The 18,178-nt window shown below is 39.3% G+C and overlaps 1 protein-coding gene across 1 annotated transcript; it reads left to right on the top strand.

The window, feature by feature from the left end:
* Positions 1–3,621: 3,621 nt before the first annotated feature.
* socs6 (suppressor of cytokine signaling 6) lies at positions 3,622–16,152 on the top strand. Its single transcript, NM_001102770.1, is given in 2 exon segments — positions 3,622–3,723; positions 14,057–16,152. A coding segment is annotated over 1 exon segment (1,602 nt). The 5' UTR covers positions 3,622–3,723; positions 14,057–14,180; the 3' UTR covers positions 15,783–16,152.
* The last annotated feature ends 2,026 nt before the right edge of the window (positions 16,153–18,178 follow it).

Below are 18,178 nucleotides of genomic sequence, written 5' to 3'. Positions count from 1 at the left end.
AAGTGTGTATGTGTGCAAAAGTGTAATAATGACAAAGATAGAAGAAAAAATGGAAAAAAAAAAAATTTTTTTTAGACAGTTGAGATAGAAATAAGCAAAATAAACAGTGGTAGAGAGTTGTAGTTCAGCTTACCCAAGGCAGGCAGGCGATCAGGGGCGATCAATCCAGCAGGAAGGCAGCAGGGGAGCTCCACCATGTCCAACGTGCGCAGCAGGAGTGAGGGAGCCGACAGTAGGCGGCGACTTTTAAAGGGACAGCAGTGGACACGTCATCAATGCGTGTCCACTGCTGTCATTGGCTGGAGCGACGATCGGTACGGCTGGGGGACCCGGATCGGTGAGTATGTGCTGCTCTGCTCATTGCCTAGGGGGATCTGAGGGGTTTACAAGCGCTGCGCTGCTTTAAAAGCGAGCGCAGCGCTTGTAAACCCGATAGTGCCATTGGACGTAGATTCTACGTTCTATGGCACTTTGGTCCCTTGGTACCTAGGACGTAGAATCTACGTCCTATGGCACTAAAAAGGTTAAGTCACAGAAAACACTGCTTCTTTTGTGACACTTTGGATTTCAGGTTATGTGTTGAAAAGGGCAACCTTTAAGGCAACAGGGGATTATTACAATACATAGGGGCCTATTTATTAAAATACGACAGGCACGAAAAAATTTGTATTTGTTTGTATTGTGTGTATTTTCTGCAACTTTTTTGTACTTTGCGATAAAATTTGTCAGTTTCGTGACTTTCCTTGGGCCAGGTTGGAGCTGCAGAGTGCCATTGAGTCCTATGTGAGGCTTCCAAAATCATGCACAGAAAGATCAAAGTGAGAAAGGTTTTCCCGCCATTTACGATCGTTCGGATACGAAAATTTTGTCACTTACGGATCGCCAATATATTATCATGACTAATATGATTTTTTCATAAGCATTTTCGTGATATTTGCGATCATCAGAAATTATTGTATTTAATCCGAATCTTTCCCATTTCGGGATTCAAACTAGTACTTTGATGAATCAGCCCCATAATATCTGTCTTTGGGGGCTACAGACTGTCTTTGGGGGGCACAGAGGGGATATTACTTTTGAGATGGAGCTTGACGGTGTATGTTGGAAAGGGTAACAGCAAAGGTAGCAAAGGAATATCACAATGCAGAATGATTTCAAGGGCCACAGAGAGAATTATTTGATTTAGAATGGCAAAGGAAATTATTAAGGTGACAGTTCTTTTTTATTTTATAGCACCTATTTGCACTGGCGAAAATTTAGTAAAGAACAAGTGGAGGCGCAATCAGAAATTATGGGGTCCCATAATACTTATTTTTAGGGCCCAGTCCCCCAGGAGCCCAGAGTTATTAGCACACACTGCCTGCCCTGGGAAATTGGCCCATGCCAACTAAGTAGAATAGTGGCTCAATTAAAATATTGGTTTTGAATGACAATCCTTATCTGCCCCAGCTATACCAACTCCAATAGAGAGTAAAATTTTGGGAGGTATTGCTCTTAAGCCCAGGAAAAAAAAAATTTTTTTTGTTTGTTTTGCTCCCTGTAGTAGTAGCCCTATTAAAAAGAGAACAGAATTCATTACTTTGGTCAAGCAGAGGCTCTGTTGGCAGCAGGTACAGCTGGTGAATAGGAAAAAAGATGTGTCTTTTTGGTCAGTGGCACAAGTGACAAAACAATGGCTATTTGTTGCGATGGTCTTGTTTTAGGAGAAATGTACACCCATTTCGTTCCCCTAAAAGCAGTTTTGTCCATAAATTGTGATGCAGTAAAAGATCACTTTTCCACCAAGTTACTTAACCAGTCTTTTCCTTAACTGATGGAACCTGAGCACTTCAGAATTAGGACCAAATTAAAAAAAAAGAGAAAAAAAAATACTTTAGGTCGATTTCAGTTTTCTCCTAAATTAGCCATTGTTCTGCCTGCCTTAAATTGTGAAAAATCTTCCCCTTGTTCACGAAAAATTCTAGGATCTTGTAGGTCCACCATGAAAAAACAAACCTAAAACCTCAAAGATTACTTTTTGTCAGTTTCACCCATTGTCTTTTTTCTAAATTAGCCATTGTTTTGACCCTATATTGGGAAAACCTGGCCCTTGTTTACAAAAACACCGGGGCCACTGAAGTACAAAAAAAAAAGTAAACTTTATTTCACCATAGTGTGCATAGAAACCTCTTTTCTTTCTGGTTAAATTAGGAAGGAGAAGAGTTATTGTTGGCAACCAGGAAACAAAATGTCATTTTTGTTCCCTAGAACAAGTCAAGAGTACTGAACCTTCAGTGCATGATTTTGGAAGCCTCCCATAGGACTCAATGGCACTCTGCAGCTCCAACCTGGCCCAAGGAAAGTCTCCCATAGGGCTCAATGGCACTCTGCAGCTCCAACCTGGCCCAAGGAAAGTCTCCCATAGGGCTCAATGGCACTCTGCAGCTCCAACCCGGCCCAAGGAAAGTCTCCCATAGGGCTCAATGGCACTCTGCAGCTCCAACCTGGCCCAAGGAAAGTCTCCCATAGGGCTCAATGGCACTCTGCAGCTCCAACCTGGCCCAAGGAAAGTCTCCCATAGGGCTCAATGGCACTCTGCAGCTCCAACCTGGCCCAAGGAAAGTCTCCCATAGGGCTCAATGGCACTCTGCAGCTCCAACCCAGCCCAAGGAAAGTCTCCCATAGGGCTCAATGGCACTCTGCAGCTCCAACCCGGCCCAAGGAAAGTCTCCCATAGGGCTCAATGGCACTCTGCAGCTCCAACCTGGCCCAAGGAAAGTCTCCCATAGGGCTCAATGGCACTCTGCAGCTCCAACCTGTCCCAAGGAAAGTCTCCCATAGGGCTCAATGGCACTCTGCAGCTCCAACCTGGCCCAAGGAAAGTCACGATACTGAAGCTTGAATGAATAATTAAACTTTCGTACTTGTTGCAACAAATATGATTTTGTCGCACAAAATTGATGCAAAGTATGAAAAAGTAGCAGAAATTAACGAAAAAATTTTTTTTTTGTAATCGTACCTATTTGGACTTTGTTAAATCAGCCCCTTAGGGGCAGATTTAGCAATATTTGAGTTTAGAGCTTAATACATAAAAACTCACCCATGTTCTATTCATTCCTATGGGACTTTTAGAAATGTATTTATCAAATGGTAAACTCTAACTTTCACGCACTTCAAAAAATCCCATAGGAATGAAGAGAACATGGGTGAGTTTTTATGCATAAAGCTCTTAACTCACATTTTGATAAATCTGCCCGTCTAGCACAGAACACAATTACTTGCGACCAATCGAGCTGAGGCTTGGGTGGCAGCAATCTTTGCTGGAGACTGCCACGAAAGAAACCAGAGCATACTAATTTTTGTATTGAGAAAATGTATCTCACGCCCGCACCCTGACGCACCTACTGACTGTGTACGCTATACTATAGCTATACACTATACTATACCTATACACTATACTATACCTATACACTATACCATAGCTATACACTATACTACAGCATCCTTCCTTAGCATCCTTCCTTAGCAACCCACCTCCGCCCCTCACCTCAGACGTAAACGTGCCGCGTCGCCGCGTTTTTATACGTACGGTCGTGACGCCTCAGTCTCGCGAGATGAGAGTTGTGACGTCGGGGGTTAGCTGTCCGGCAGGAGCCAAGGAGCTGGGCATTAACGGCGTTGTGGGACGTTTAAGCTGCGATCCGGGACTGCGGGTTGCGTTAAGAACATCGGCACTGTTGGGCGGTATGGAATTGTACTTTAATAACAACAGAAATGCCAGACGTTCCATAGTCATCCTCTTTGTATTGCTACAGCTTTAGTGGGGAATACATTGTTGTTCATATCATTAAGTGCCTTACTTTAAGCAAAAACATTGTTTTTGGCATTACCTTTTGTTTGTTCTCTATGTTTTGTGTTATTGAGAGAATTGCAGTCTCTTGAGCTGAAGTTTCGCCATGGGGTTAGTTGTTCCTGACAATGACACTTCTATAGGCCTAAAAGCTTGCAATCCCCATGAGAATGGAGAATGGAATGGAATAAAAGCCTTATACGTAGGCAGGGGATGAATAAGGGACACGTCTGGCAGTTGGTTATATGAAATAGTTACATTTAGAGGTATGTAAAGTGTAAGCTCTGCTGACTGAGGGGGAGCTAAACAATACATACATATCAAGTAGGACAGTTATTTGAATTGCTCATATTTATCCTATTTATGACTTTTATTATACTTGGGTGCCATGCATGGGTCAACGAAAGTTGCCTACTCGCCCCCTACAGACCAGAGCAGCAGCTTTTTGGCCCATGCCGATAGCCTGCCCACCAACACACAGCCAAAAATCATCCAGGTATTATATCAGGCAGATGTGAAAATCCAGTAAGATAAGGACTGAATTGGCACATTGATGCAGTCCTCTGCCAATGGTTTCCTCAAGCCACCATTATGATTTGATTGTTTGCCCATTGACAAAACAATTGGATCATCCTGTGTCATCCCAGTGTGTTGGAGATGAAATGGCGAAAGTTCCGCTTGTTTAGTAACGTTGCCATATTATAGTGCATTCCCAGCTTAAAGGAAAACGAAAGGCAAAATCACTTGGGGGTGCCAAAATGTTAGGCACCCCCAAGTGACTTTAACCGCTTACCTCGTACCCCGAGCTGGTGCCCCTATTAGGAGAAAACAGCACCAGCCCGGGGTACCTGGAGCGGATCGCTTCCTTCTTCTGGCTTCCGTTGCTGAAATGCCAGCGGTGGGCGCATGCGCAGTAGAGTGATAAGCCGACTTTAATGTTTAAGTTCGGCTTTTCACTCTACTGCGCATGCGCGCGCAGCGAGTCAGGAAGAAGGAAGCGCCGGCAGCTACCCCGGGCTGGTGCTGTTCTCTCCTCACAGGGGCACCAGGTAGGTGGGCAAAGTCACTTGGGGGTGCCTAACATTTTGGCACCCCCAAGTGACTTTGACTTTCTTTTTCCTTTAACCCACTCTTTCTTTACTACTGTTCCTGTCTGTGTGTATATGCATGGGTTCTTTATGAAGATCCTACAACCTTTTTACTTACATAGAGGCCCTCATCTTCGCTAAAAAATTGACAGTACTTGAGATACATGCATGAAAGCAGCTTCCACATGAAACTCATCTAAACCTTAGTTGGGGTATATGAAAAGTACTATTGCCAACAGTTGAATAGTTTTTAGTACTATAGGCTCCCTTATGGTATTCGATTGTGGGACTCCGAAGCTGTCATCTTGGCAAAATATTTCCTTTTGATTGATCCCTAATTAAATCCTTTTTTATGTGGCTTGACACAATTGTAGTTCTGTCCAGCGCTGCCTTTATTGTTGGTAAATTTGTGAGAGCGAATGTGAATGAATGTGCAAGCTATAGGAAGTGGGAGATTGGGCTCACACTGCAAATGGGGAGGGGAAGCCAAATCAGTGCGACTTCCAAAAAAATTTGAGGAAGTTGACAAGTTTCTGTCTGTTGTTAATGAGTGTGTCTTTCACATGGTGCACCATGTTGCTAATAATCTGTACCTATAGGATCCCAACTGGAGATGTAAATACCTGGTTATGGTCTACCCACTGACTATAGGCGCTGCTAATCTTTGTTAAATGATTTATTAATATATATAGTTTTACTTCTTTCTTTTAAAGTATTTGTATGCATCAGCTACTGCATTGCTACATTTCCAGTGCCCAATATGTATGTATGTATTTCTTTATTTATAAAGCGCTACTTATGTACACAGCGCTGTACAGTAGAATACATTAATACAAACAGGGGGTTATTAAGATAATAATAGATAAATACACAGTATAACAATAAATGCAAATAAATAAATACAAGATACAGTTGGAATAAGTTAAGAGTCAAAGACACAAGAGGATTGAGGTCCCTGCCCCGTAGAGCTTACAATCTAGATAACAAGCTAAAGGAGGAACTGAAACAGTAGTGGCACTACTGGAGTTGTAGGAGTATTAGTAGCCATTGAAACAATGGTGAGACTACTTGGGGGGAGCGAGGATGAAAGTACACCCCTTCTATGGTGTCCTCTGGAGATACCATGGCTCGCAGACGATAATGGGTTCTTGTACAGATGGGAAGGGAATTGGATCTTCGTGCAAATTTTCTACCTAGGACCAGACAAAAGATCCTTCACACACATGCACACACACACGGACTTAATGCAAAAAGAAACAACTTGCAGCGCAGCAGTAAAGTGTGACTGATGTTTATTAGAGCACAGGTCACACACCCTGGGAAATGAAGAACATGGCTGGCCCATGTGAAATTTCAAAAATAAATCTTAAAAAAAATCTGTTCTTTTAAAAAGTGGATTTCAATGCAGGATTCTGCTGGAGAAGCTCTAATAACACTTCAGACTTCAAACTACAAAACTTTCCTAAGTGTAGTGTTTTTTTATGGTTTTTCTAAAAATTGTCATTAAATTTGATACATTTATCTTGCGTTTCTTACATACAAAGATAAAACACCAGGAGTTTTCTTAACCACTTGATGTCAAATATGCATAGGCATATCAAAGTATGTGGCCTGTAGCACCCCCAACATGAAAATCCCCCTGCTTTCATGTTGTGTCACAAGACACCGGATAACCTTATATTTTTTGGAAAATGCATGTGTTTGTGTGCAAATATGCCCAATAGTGTGAAAATGAAAATAAGCAAAAACATAAATAAATAACATTTAAAGATGTGTATTTTTGTGTATACATGTGTGCAGAAATATGTGTTACCTGGTTATAGAGCAGGAGGGCTGCTGGCAGTCAGGTCCCTGAAGATGGAGAAAAGCATACATAATGTTGTAACATGTATGCTGTTTTGTGGTCAGTCCTGTGACAAACGTGTTGCAGGACCAACATGACTCATAAGTCTGCACCAGCCACAAAAGCTGCCAGTGGAGAGAGAAATCTGTAACTTCTGCCACTTAGGGTAGGGTGGCACTGGACCTAAATACAGCCTGAAGAAATGTTTATCATGTGTGTAGTTTGGGTGCAGGGTCTGACTGGGGGGTGCAGGGGCCCGCCCGACATCCCCCCCTGAATGCGCGTATGTGAAATGAATCAGGGGAGGACATCGGCGGCCAGGGGAAGTAGCAACAGAGTCGGGTCTGAGCCGCCGGGGCCCACCGGATATTGTCCCAGCGGCCCAGTGCGACCTTGCTTGGGTGTCACGTAGACTTGCCACCTCACCCCTTTAGTACCGGCCCACATATTGAATCCACATCCTGCATTGCTAAATTGCAATTAATTTAGGTGCATGCTGGAGACTAAACTTATTTATGTGCAGCCATGCAGCATGCATCTAAATTAATTGCTAACTAGTAGTGATGAGAAAAATGTTTCACCAGGTTTTGGCACAAAAAAAATGGCAAATTTTGAAATTTTAAAACATATTTAGGAACTTTAATGACATGATTTCAAGAATTATTAATTTCGCGATAGTTCTCTAAAGTAACACCAAAACGTGCCTACCCAACCGATATCTGGCATAAAATTAGGCACGTGTGATTTTTCTCGTCGGATCAGGGACATGCGGCCCTGGCTCTGACAGGTCCAATTCCTGTCATTGTAATCTAATCATTTGGCAAGATCTTATGGTGTATGGCCACCTTTAGAATATTACTACTTTTAGCTGTTTAAAGAAGTCAAGGAAATAAACCTAACATAGGTATTACTTTCTGCTCATCTTATTAATTGAGTTCACATTGGTGTGAAATTGTTTGCAGTGCAGTTGCTTTGATGCTTTTCAAGTGCCTGGAAGATTCTATTGTATGGGTTTTTGCTAGCTCTTAGGGTCTCATTATTTTGTTTCCATATGTATCTTTTGCCTTGTTTTAAAGTTAATCTGGGAATCTTTTGGATGACCAAGAAAGAGTTTGTATTAATTGCATACCATGCCACCGTTTTTGTAATTGTTCCTAGCAACCTTTTATTCATATCTAATTTAAGATTAAGATATTTCAGTCTGAATAATGAGTTATGTTATTAAGCTCTGTTGTGCTGTATACTGGAATTTTAATTTGAATGTTTCCTATAAAAATGATGCAACGTTGGATACCTCGGTTAAACACAGACTGCAATTTTTTTTCTTGTGGCTTTTAAAGGGAGTTTATACTCTTCTTACAAGCAGGGCTCATATCCTGTTTGGTAAATGTTTTCTCTGTTAACAGGTATTTAGGCTGCTCCACTAGGGTGCTTTTTTCTTGGGTCAGCTAAAGAAAGATTATAATGGGGTGGTATGGCAGAATAAATCTAACTTAACTTACTATTTTCTTGCTCCCTGATAATCACAAGTTCTGCTTTAAACTGAAAAGTGATGGTATCCTTGGTTGTTAAAGGGAAGTCATTGTTAAAATGTTTTTTATTTGTATTCAGTTATACAGGTATGGGACCTATTATCTAGAATGCTCAGGACCTGGCTTTTTCCGGATAAGGGATCTTTCCGTAATTTGGATCTCTATACCTTAAGTCTGCTAAATAATGAATAAACCCAGTAGGATTGTTGTGCCTCCAATAAGGAGTAATTATATCTTAGATGGGATTAAGTACAAGGTACTGTTTTATTATTACAGAGAAAAAGGAAATTTATTTTAAAAAATCTGAATTATTTGCTTATAATGGAGTCTATGGGAGACGGCCATTCCGTAATTCGGAATTTTCTGGATAATGGGTTTCCGGATAATGGATCCCATACCTGTACTTATACACAGTTGGTAATATTGTAAAAAGCTGTTTTTTTGCAAATATTATACATACTTCAGAAGTAACTCTGTTTAAACAAATCCCTTCCTTCACCCAGATGAAGGATTTGTTAAGATACATTAAAATGTGTTAAGATATGGCCATACACTCGCTGATATAATTGTACAAAATACAAAGTTTCATACAGTTTTCACACCGTGTCGGGGCTCCTAATTATCATCCTGACAATTTTTATACCATGGCAATTGGTTATTTAGTTGTTAAAATGGGTTAGAAAATTTCTCTCAGATAAAGATTAATATCTGTGCACGTATTGCCTGATAATATCCATGGGTTACTTAAAATGTATTTCGGGGACATAACTTTAGTACAGTTGTTGTCTGGCAGTTATTAAAGGTTAAAACATTGTCAGATTTGTTATTTTTAGGACTTTAATTTCTTAATTTAATCTGAATGTTAATTATAGATCATTGCATCTTAAGACAGCTAAAATTTAAGGGGCACATTTACTAAGATCCAAATTTTTTCTGGGCTTAAAATACGACATGGTAAAAATTGGGAGTAACCACAATAATTTCTGAAGTGTTAAAATGTCACGAAAAGGCTTTTATTGTTCGTATTAATTGCATTCTGAAAGTTATGAAATTTTTGTGCCAAAAAGTTCATTAAGCCACGAAAACCTTTCTGGCTTTGATGCCTTCCATGTCTGGCTTTGTTGTAAGGGCTCAATGGTACTTGACAGATAAAACCAGGCGAAAAGATAGTGCCAAGGAAAGCTTAACCAGCTTTAAAGAATTCCAAAATGTTCATAGAAATTTAACGAAAACCACAAAAAACTCGTGAAATTTTAACAAACTTTTTGCATACAATCCGAAATGTTCTATAAGTTTGAAAAAATACAAAATTATCTCAAAATTGTTTATTAAAGAGGTATGGCAAGCTTTAGACTCTCAGATGGAGAGTAGCAAATTATACAGACGCTGATTTTTGATTGAACGTAAAGTCAAATTCTGTTTCAGGTTCAAGTACGCTCAATTTCAGGAATTACCCTGTTTATTGCAAGAAATATCAGCATATGTATTTCCTAATTATAACAAAAGGTCAAATATATATTCCGTACAGAGCCCATTCATTGAACAAATGTTGAAAAAGGTGTTACACCTTTTTTACACTGTTCCAAGTATAGTGAAGTGTTTTTCTTAACGTGTGTAAAAGTAAATACCTACATTCTGACAGCCTATGGAAGATGCCACATCTATGTATATAATTAGAGAGATCTAAGATGCACAACATAAAACAGTTCTTTTACCTAGGTTACCTGGGAAACGACTTAATGCAGAAGAACGTCACTCACTCACTGTAATGCTTATGAATGTATAGCTTTATATAGTGCTACTTATATACACGTCAATGTACATTTTTAAAGCCTGCAACTGCATACATTGCAATATATAAATATACTAGATTGCTACAGGTGTTGTGCTCTGTAAAGCTTACACTCTAAGTGGATTGATAAAAAAGAGGCACAAACTGGAGTCTACAATTGATGCTATACACAAAGGTATTTTCATAGGTCCATTATGTGCCCAAATGAAAACTGATATTGTTCTCCAAAAGGTAGTGTCTGAGTTTCTTTTTGAAGAGCATGAAAGAGGGTTCCTTACAGAGGAATTTACTAATTTAATGGCAAATGTAAGAAGCAAGATAGAAAGATGGTAGAAGGCATTGCGTGTGAGAAAAGACAGTGGCTCTTTGGAGGAGATGCCCAGTAATCTACAGGGGTCAAATGGAATGGCTTCAAAGATTAGGAGAAGGATGTTTTTATGCTATACTAACTGGCAGCTGCACTGAATAGTTTACAGGAAATGAACAGGTTCCCTATCATTTTATTAGCAGTGGACATTCCATATGGATACATTTGCCAACCATTATACATCTGCAACACTTGTGAAAAGGGCTCATTCCATTTTCTTTATTTCTGATTAAATGTGGCTTCATGAGTACATAGCCAGATTGCACTGGTCTATTCCTTTAAACCAGGCAGTAATTGGCCAGTAATTCTCACTTACTAATCACATTGGGTTTTGATCAATAAATCAATCTCCAGTCCCACATAGATAGCAACTGTTAGGCACATTTGACCAAAGCAGCAAATTTTTGGGACTACACATGCTAATGTCACAAGTGGCATTTTTTCTGCCGGTGAAGATCCAGTCCACTGGAAAATGCCGAAAATTCTTGTATGCATTTACGCGGTTTGTAGCACATTGGTGTTTTTTCCATCACAAGAAAACTCCACCTCTGATGTTAGCCTAACATGTCTGATAACTGTAGCATGTTAGTAGTTTACAACCGACTGACGCTATTCCTCTCTGACAATAACCTCTTGGATCCCCTACAATCTGGTTTTAGACAACAACACTCCACTGAAACTGCTCTAACCCGACTAACAAATGACCTCCTATCGGCTAAAGCCAAAAAACACTACTCGCTACTAATACTTCTCAATCTCTCTGCTGCTTTTGACACTGTGGATCACCCTCTTCTCCTCCAGTCTCTCTATACCTCCTCACTTGGCAAATTAATCAATTATTTTGGACCTCTATGCTGATGATACTCAGATATATCTTTCCTCTCCTAATCTCAACCCAGAGCTTCTAAAGGTGGCGACACACGTGGCGTTTTTCGATCTTTCGTGCGACCATCGGTCACACAAAAGATTGTTCCAATCGGCTGCAAACGTTCAGGGCAGAAACAGCAGATATGGAGGTAGAAACAATAGGATTTCTACCTCCTTCTGATTCAGCTCTAAAGGCAGATTTTGCTCAGGCACCTTCTATGGCGCCCGATCAAAATCTTTTAACCAACCCGATCGGCGAGGCGAAAGCAGCCTCCTGTGATATCGGTCGCCTTCGTACGATATTATCGTTGCGTGTATGGCCAGCTTAACTTGTGCCTCTTCCTGCCTGTCCGCTATCTCCAGTTGGATGGCCAAATGTTACCTTAAATTAAACCTCTCTAAGACTGAATTGGTTCTCTTTCCCCCATCCAACACCCACATTGTTCCCATGGTATCTATAACGATTAACAAATTAACCATCACCCCATCTTCCCAGGCCCGGTGCCTTGGGGTTATCCTTGATTCTGCTGTGTCCTTCACTCCGCATATACAGTCACTTATCAAATCATGTACCTTTCACCTAAGAAATATTTCCAAAATACGATCATTTATCACCCAAGATGCTGCCAAAATTCTTATTCACTCTCTTATCATGTCTCGCCTGGACTACTGTACCTCCCTATTAATTGGCCTTCCCCTCCAAAGACTGTCCCCTCTTCAGTCCTTAATGAATACTGCTGCCAGGCTCATACACCTCTTCAACTGCTCCTCCTCTGCCATGCCGCTCTGCCAATCCCTGCACTGGCTTCCCCTACCATCCAGGATAAAATTCAAACTAATGACTCCCACATTCAAAGCAGTTCATAACTTTGCCACACCCTACATCTCTGAACTTATCTCTAGGTACCATCCAACCCGCTTGTTACGCTCCTCTACTGACCTGCTCCTCAACTCCTCTCTCATTCCCTCCTCACACACTCGCATTCAAGACTTTGCAAGGGCTGCCCCCCTTCTCTGGAATTTGCTCCCACAAACTGTCAGACTTTCTCCCAATCGCTCTGCCTTCAAGAGATCTCTAAAAACGCATTTATTTAGAGAAGCTTACCCTAATCTAGTTTAGCAATAACCTGTGCCACACCTCTCACAACTCTGGTCATGCCCATTCCCACACCTTGTGTCTCAACCCTTTCTCCTTGTAGATTGTAAGCTCTTTTGGGCAGGGCTCTCTTCACCTCTTTTATCGGTTATTGATTGTTTTATATGTTACTCTGTATGTCCAATGTATGAATTGATAGTATTTTCCAATCTGATATCAGTCATGGACATTTTCTACGGCATAGGGATATATGTGTATAATTTATGTGACTAAATTTTACCACTGTCGCTTCTCGTTTCTTGTTTCAGCATTGTAATGCTCAAACTAATGTGTCACCTTTCTATTTGAATTGCTGCTTTTACACTCTTTGTGTTTAATTGGCAGTAATTAATGTAAGAAAGGGAAAGGCATGAGGATGGAAGAATAAATTATAGCTTTGTTTTTAACAGACCGTGGAGGCATCATTTCACAAGCATGTTTTTTTGTGCAGTTTGAATTAACATTGTCAAGAACAAAAGCACATGCTGAGTTTCAGTAGTTTTCTCGTATTTTGTATACTGTATGCTATAAATATGCAGAGAGTAATGCATTATCGTGCTAGGGAAGTGTCTTAACACATTTAGAATGAAGTTCAGTCACTGAATATATCATGTCCTAAAAGTGCAGACTAAAGCTACTTAAACTTCCACCATAGTATGCATTTTACTAATGGAAATACAAATATTTAACTGTTGTTGGAATAAAATTAGCATTATGTGGTCCGTATGAAAGGCTTCAAACCAAAAGGGTAACTAACACTATGCAAGCATAGAAACAGTTAATACTTTTTAGAGTGCTTAAAAGGCTTTGAAGTTTTCAGATTTTTTGGTAATGACCTATAATGGATTAACAGAGAAAAATAGATGTAATCTTTTTCCCTTTATACATTCAAAACTAAATATTTGGTCTGTTTAATCCTTTTATTGTAGGTATCTCATTTTTCCTCCACATTCACTTTGTATTCAACTTCAGCTTGTGGGCTGTATTCGTACAATTTGGTGAACCACTTGTGAATTGTGAATTGGGGTTCAGCAGAATCCCAAAATAGTGGATTCATGGTTTCCTAATATATATTGTGTGGGGCTGCCTTAACTTCCACCAGAAAGGATATAGTAATGATACAGCACATACTTGGAACTAAATTCTTGCATTCAATTACAAAACGTGAATTAAATGATTACTCTTTTCTGTAATATTACACAATATTATAATGTTTTTCTTTTGTGCTATCATCAGAAATAATTATTACATTTATGGGTTTTTTTTGTTTTTTTTAAATGATTCAGTAAAATAACTCCACATTTTACTTGAACTTTTTATATTTTTTATCATTTATGACCTTACATTACTTAATTGCTTGACAAAACCCTTATGCCATCAACTCTGACCTCCACCCACACTGATATGAAAAATCTGAAGTACTTGGATGAAATGGTTTGCTTGTCAGAGTATTACTTAGAAATTCTAAAAGGTCCCAGGGGGTTAGTAATAGAAACAGCTTAGTCCACATATTGGCAAACCATTCAGAACTGTGTATTTCTTACAAACATATTTTCGTTTTTTGCAGAACAATTTCTAATTATATTTTTATTTTATTTTTTAGGTGATGGTTATGAAACCTAAATGAAGCCTTACATACAAAGAAGAGAAGGTGTAATTAATGGCAATGTGCAACGACTAATCTACTGGAAGAGTCCAAAAGAAACAGAATCTGTTTGTTTGCCACAATGAAGAAAATTAGTCTAAAAACTTTTCGAAAGTCTTTTAATTTGAATAAAGGCAAGGAAGAAAATGACTTTGTAATGGTACAGCAGCCATCAATGACAAATAATTTTGGGAAAGATGACTCCTTGTTTGGTAGCTGTTATGGTAGAGATCTAACAGGCTGTGAAATAAGTAGCGAGGATGAAAAAAATGGAAAGAATAGGCCAAAAAGTGAAAGCTTAATGGGTACATTAAAAAGACGTCTTTCTGCTAAGCAGAAACAAAAAGGAAAGAGCAGTACATCTGGAAACTGTGCTGAGGAAGACACATTTTCATCATCTTCTGCCCCTATAACTTTTAAAGATGTCAGAGCACAGAGGCCATTACGATCAACATCCCTCCGTACACACCATTATAGTCCAACTCCTTGGCCGCTGCGGCCAACCAATTCTGAAGAGACTTGCATAAAAATGGAGGTTAAAGTAAAGGCATTGGTTCACTCATCCAGTCCAAGCCCAGCACTAAATGGTGTTAGAAAGGACTTTCATGAGTTGCAATCAGATAATGTTTTTCAGGAACAAAGTAATGCATTGAAAAGTACAGAGTCACACAATGGAGACTTGCATCTACATATTAATGAACATGTGCCTGTAGTTATAGGACTTATGCCTCAGGACTATATACAGTATACTGTGCCTTTAGATGAGGGAATGTATCCTTTGGAAGGATCACGTGCTTTCTGTTTAGACAGCTCCTCACCTATGGAAATATCAACCATACCTTCTCAAATTGGAAATGGTTTTCATGAAGAGGAAAATCAGTTGACACCCGATGTAGTAGTGGCGCCAGACATATTTGTGGACCAGGCTGTTAATGGTTTGTTACATACAAGCAGTGGAGTCCTGTTTCAAAACTCCAGGATTAGTCACAGTGATGTCCCTCCACTTTCACCATTACTACCTCCTGTCCAGAATAGTCAAATCCCAAGGACCTTTGCAGGACTTAATAGCACAGATGGAAACATAGCTGAAAATATGCGTTGTCATTTGAACTTTGATCCCAGTACTGCTCCCGGTGTTGCCCGTGTTTATGATTCAGTGCAAAATAGTGGACCTATGGTCGTTACAAGTCTGACGGAAGAGCTTAAAAAACTTGCCAGACAAGGTTGGTACTGGGGACCTATAACACGTTGGGAAGCAGAAGAAAAACTGGCTAATGTGCTGGATGGTTCTTTTCTGGTTCGAGACAGTTCTGATGATCGTTACCTTTTAAGCTTAAGTTTTCGCTCTCATAGCAAAACACTTCATACTAGAATTGAACACTCAAATGGAAGATTTAGTTTTTATGAACAGCCAGATGTTGAAGGACACACTTCAATAGTGGAGCTAATTGAACATTCCATCAGAGACTCAGAAAATGGAGCTTTTTGCTATTCCAGGTCTCGTGTACCAGGATCTGCAACATATCCAGTAAGACTGACAAATCCAGTGTCGCGGTTTATGCAGGTGCGGTCTCTGCAGTATCTGTGCCGCTTTGTCATACGTCAGTACACAAGAATAGACCTGATTCAAAAACTGCCTTTGCCAAACAAAATGAAGGATTATTTACAGGAAAAGCACTACTGAACTTAAGGGAAATTTGCAACTTGCACTTTGGGAACAAAGAGATTTGAAATACAGTTTACAAACTTTCATTCATATCTGACTATTTTGCTGCCATACCAATATTTTAGTTTTTTGTTTTGTTTTTGTTTTTTTTATAAATGAGTCTAATGCTTATTTTCTTCATTTCTATTTTGATAGAAAATCTCAGTAATTGTGTTAAACCACCGATTTATCAGCATTCAAAAATAATCACAATGTGAAATATTTAGATTCTCCTATTTTTTCATGTTCTTAGCTGCTATCCACTGTGACTATTATGCATTAAAAGCACACATTTCATGTGTTCTTACCACCGCTGACATTAAATTAAACATGTAGATTTGGAACTTTACCTGTTTTATTATGTTTCATTTTTATGGCGTAAATGTAGAGAATTATATTTTTATAGAGCTCAAGTAAGACCCTAGCATTTCTTAATGTGATGTTCCTTTTGTAAGCGGTAACACAAATATTTGCTCTTCTTATGATGGCACCGTATATTTACTCATGATGGAAACACATGTAGCGCTTGGAAGGATAAACCAATATATTGCCAAGGGCTATTTAGCATATGTTAAATGAAAGCACACTTCACAGCACCAGTGGAAAAGCAACTAAAGACCAAGGTTTTTTTGATATAAGTCTAAAAAAATCACATTAAGGGGCTGATTCATCAAAGTACAAATCCTGAATTGGGTAAAATTCGGATTCGATATGATAATTTCTGAAGATCGCAAATATCACAAAAATGCTTACGACAAAATCATATTAGTCAGAATAATATCGTATTGGCAATCCGAAAGTCACAAAATTTTCGTATTCGAACGATCGTAAACGATGGGAAAACCTTTCTGACTTTGATCCTTCTGTGCATGTTTTTGGAAGCCTCCCATAGGACTCAATGGCACTCTGCAGCTCCAACCTGACCCAAGGAAAGTCACGATACCGAAGTTTGAATGAATCCAAAACTTTCGTACTTGGCGCGTCAATACGATTTTGTTGCGCTTTTTGTCGCCAAGTATGAAAAAGTCGTGCTAATGTATGAAAAAGTCGCAGAAAATACGCAAAAGTTGTAACCTTTAAAAAATACGAATTTTTTGGATTTCGGACCTGTCATACTTTAATAAATGTGCCCCTTAATGTTGCTTAATGTAAAGGTCTGGATTAAAAATCTAAAACTTTTTCTCCCCTTTAATTTTAGTAGGGGAAGGCAAATGTAAAGTTTATTTTAAGACAAGTGGGCTTTATAGTAATTATTTTATAACAGGGACAAGTCTGCCCAGGTCTGTAGTAACCAACTCACCAGCTCTCTAATCACTTGTATAGGATTTTAGGTACAGAGTTTTCTGTTTTTACTATTTGATACAAAAAAATATCCTAAATAAGTGGAGAACTGAGAAATTCCTGTCTGGTAAACTGTGTCAAGCTCTGGTTTTATCCATTTGAAAAATATAGCCGTTCGTGTTTCCTTTCTTTTTATCAGACAACACGCTAAAAAAAGTACCAACATCTGATTTGCCATTGGTTGCCAAAAGGCTTTGCCAAACTTTAGTTCTGCTTCTGCATATCTCCTAGAAGGATTTGTTTCATTTAGAATTGCATTTCACGCATACTTGTGGGTTGATGCTGTTGTTTCATTTGCATTTCGTGGGTGTCTTTGTTAAACGGAGTAGTAATTTTAATATTCTGGCCCAGTTTGTTGTGGTTTGCTCAAAAGCAAGTTTAAAAGCGCATTCAAGATTTGGTGCTTACAATCCCACAGAAACATACCACCAAGAAAGTGTTGGACAAATGATGAGCATGAAAGGTTTTGACATTTTTTATACAGACACAACATTATAAAACAAAATCATTAAGTTGGCTTTTTATTTAAACTAATAACATGGCTGCCATTAGTTTAAGTTAAAGGAATACTGTCATGGCAAAATGTTGTTTTTTTTTTTCAAAACATATCAGCTTCTCTTGCAGAATCCTGTATTGGAATCCATTTTTCAAAACAAAGATTTTTTTCTATTTAAATTTGAAATTGCACACGCCGCTAGTCGTATTCTTCATTTCCCAGGGTGCTACAGTCATGTGACCTTTGCTCTGATAAATTTTAGTCACACTTTACTGCTGCTCTGCAGGTTGGAGTGATATCCCCCCCCCCCCCCCAGCAGCGGATCAGCAGAACAATGGGAAGGGAGCAAGATAGCAACTCCCAGTAGATATCCGACAGCACTCAATAGTAAGAAATCCAAGTCTGACTTGGGACTCCTCCAGTTACATGGGAGTAGGAAAAACAATAGATTACCTGAAAGCAGTTCTAATGTGTGGCACTGGCTTTTTCTGAAAGCTCAGACTCAGACACAATGCACTGAGATGGCTTCCTATACACC

This window comes from Xenopus tropicalis, chromosome 6, assembly GCF_000004195.4.
Source record: "Xenopus tropicalis strain Nigerian chromosome 6, UCB_Xtro_10.0, whole genome shotgun sequence".
NCBI lineage: Eukaryota > Metazoa > Chordata > Amphibia > Anura > Pipidae > Xenopus > Xenopus tropicalis.
Note: the sequence above shows the minus strand (reverse complement) of the source record. Positions and strands in the feature narration are given on the sequence as shown.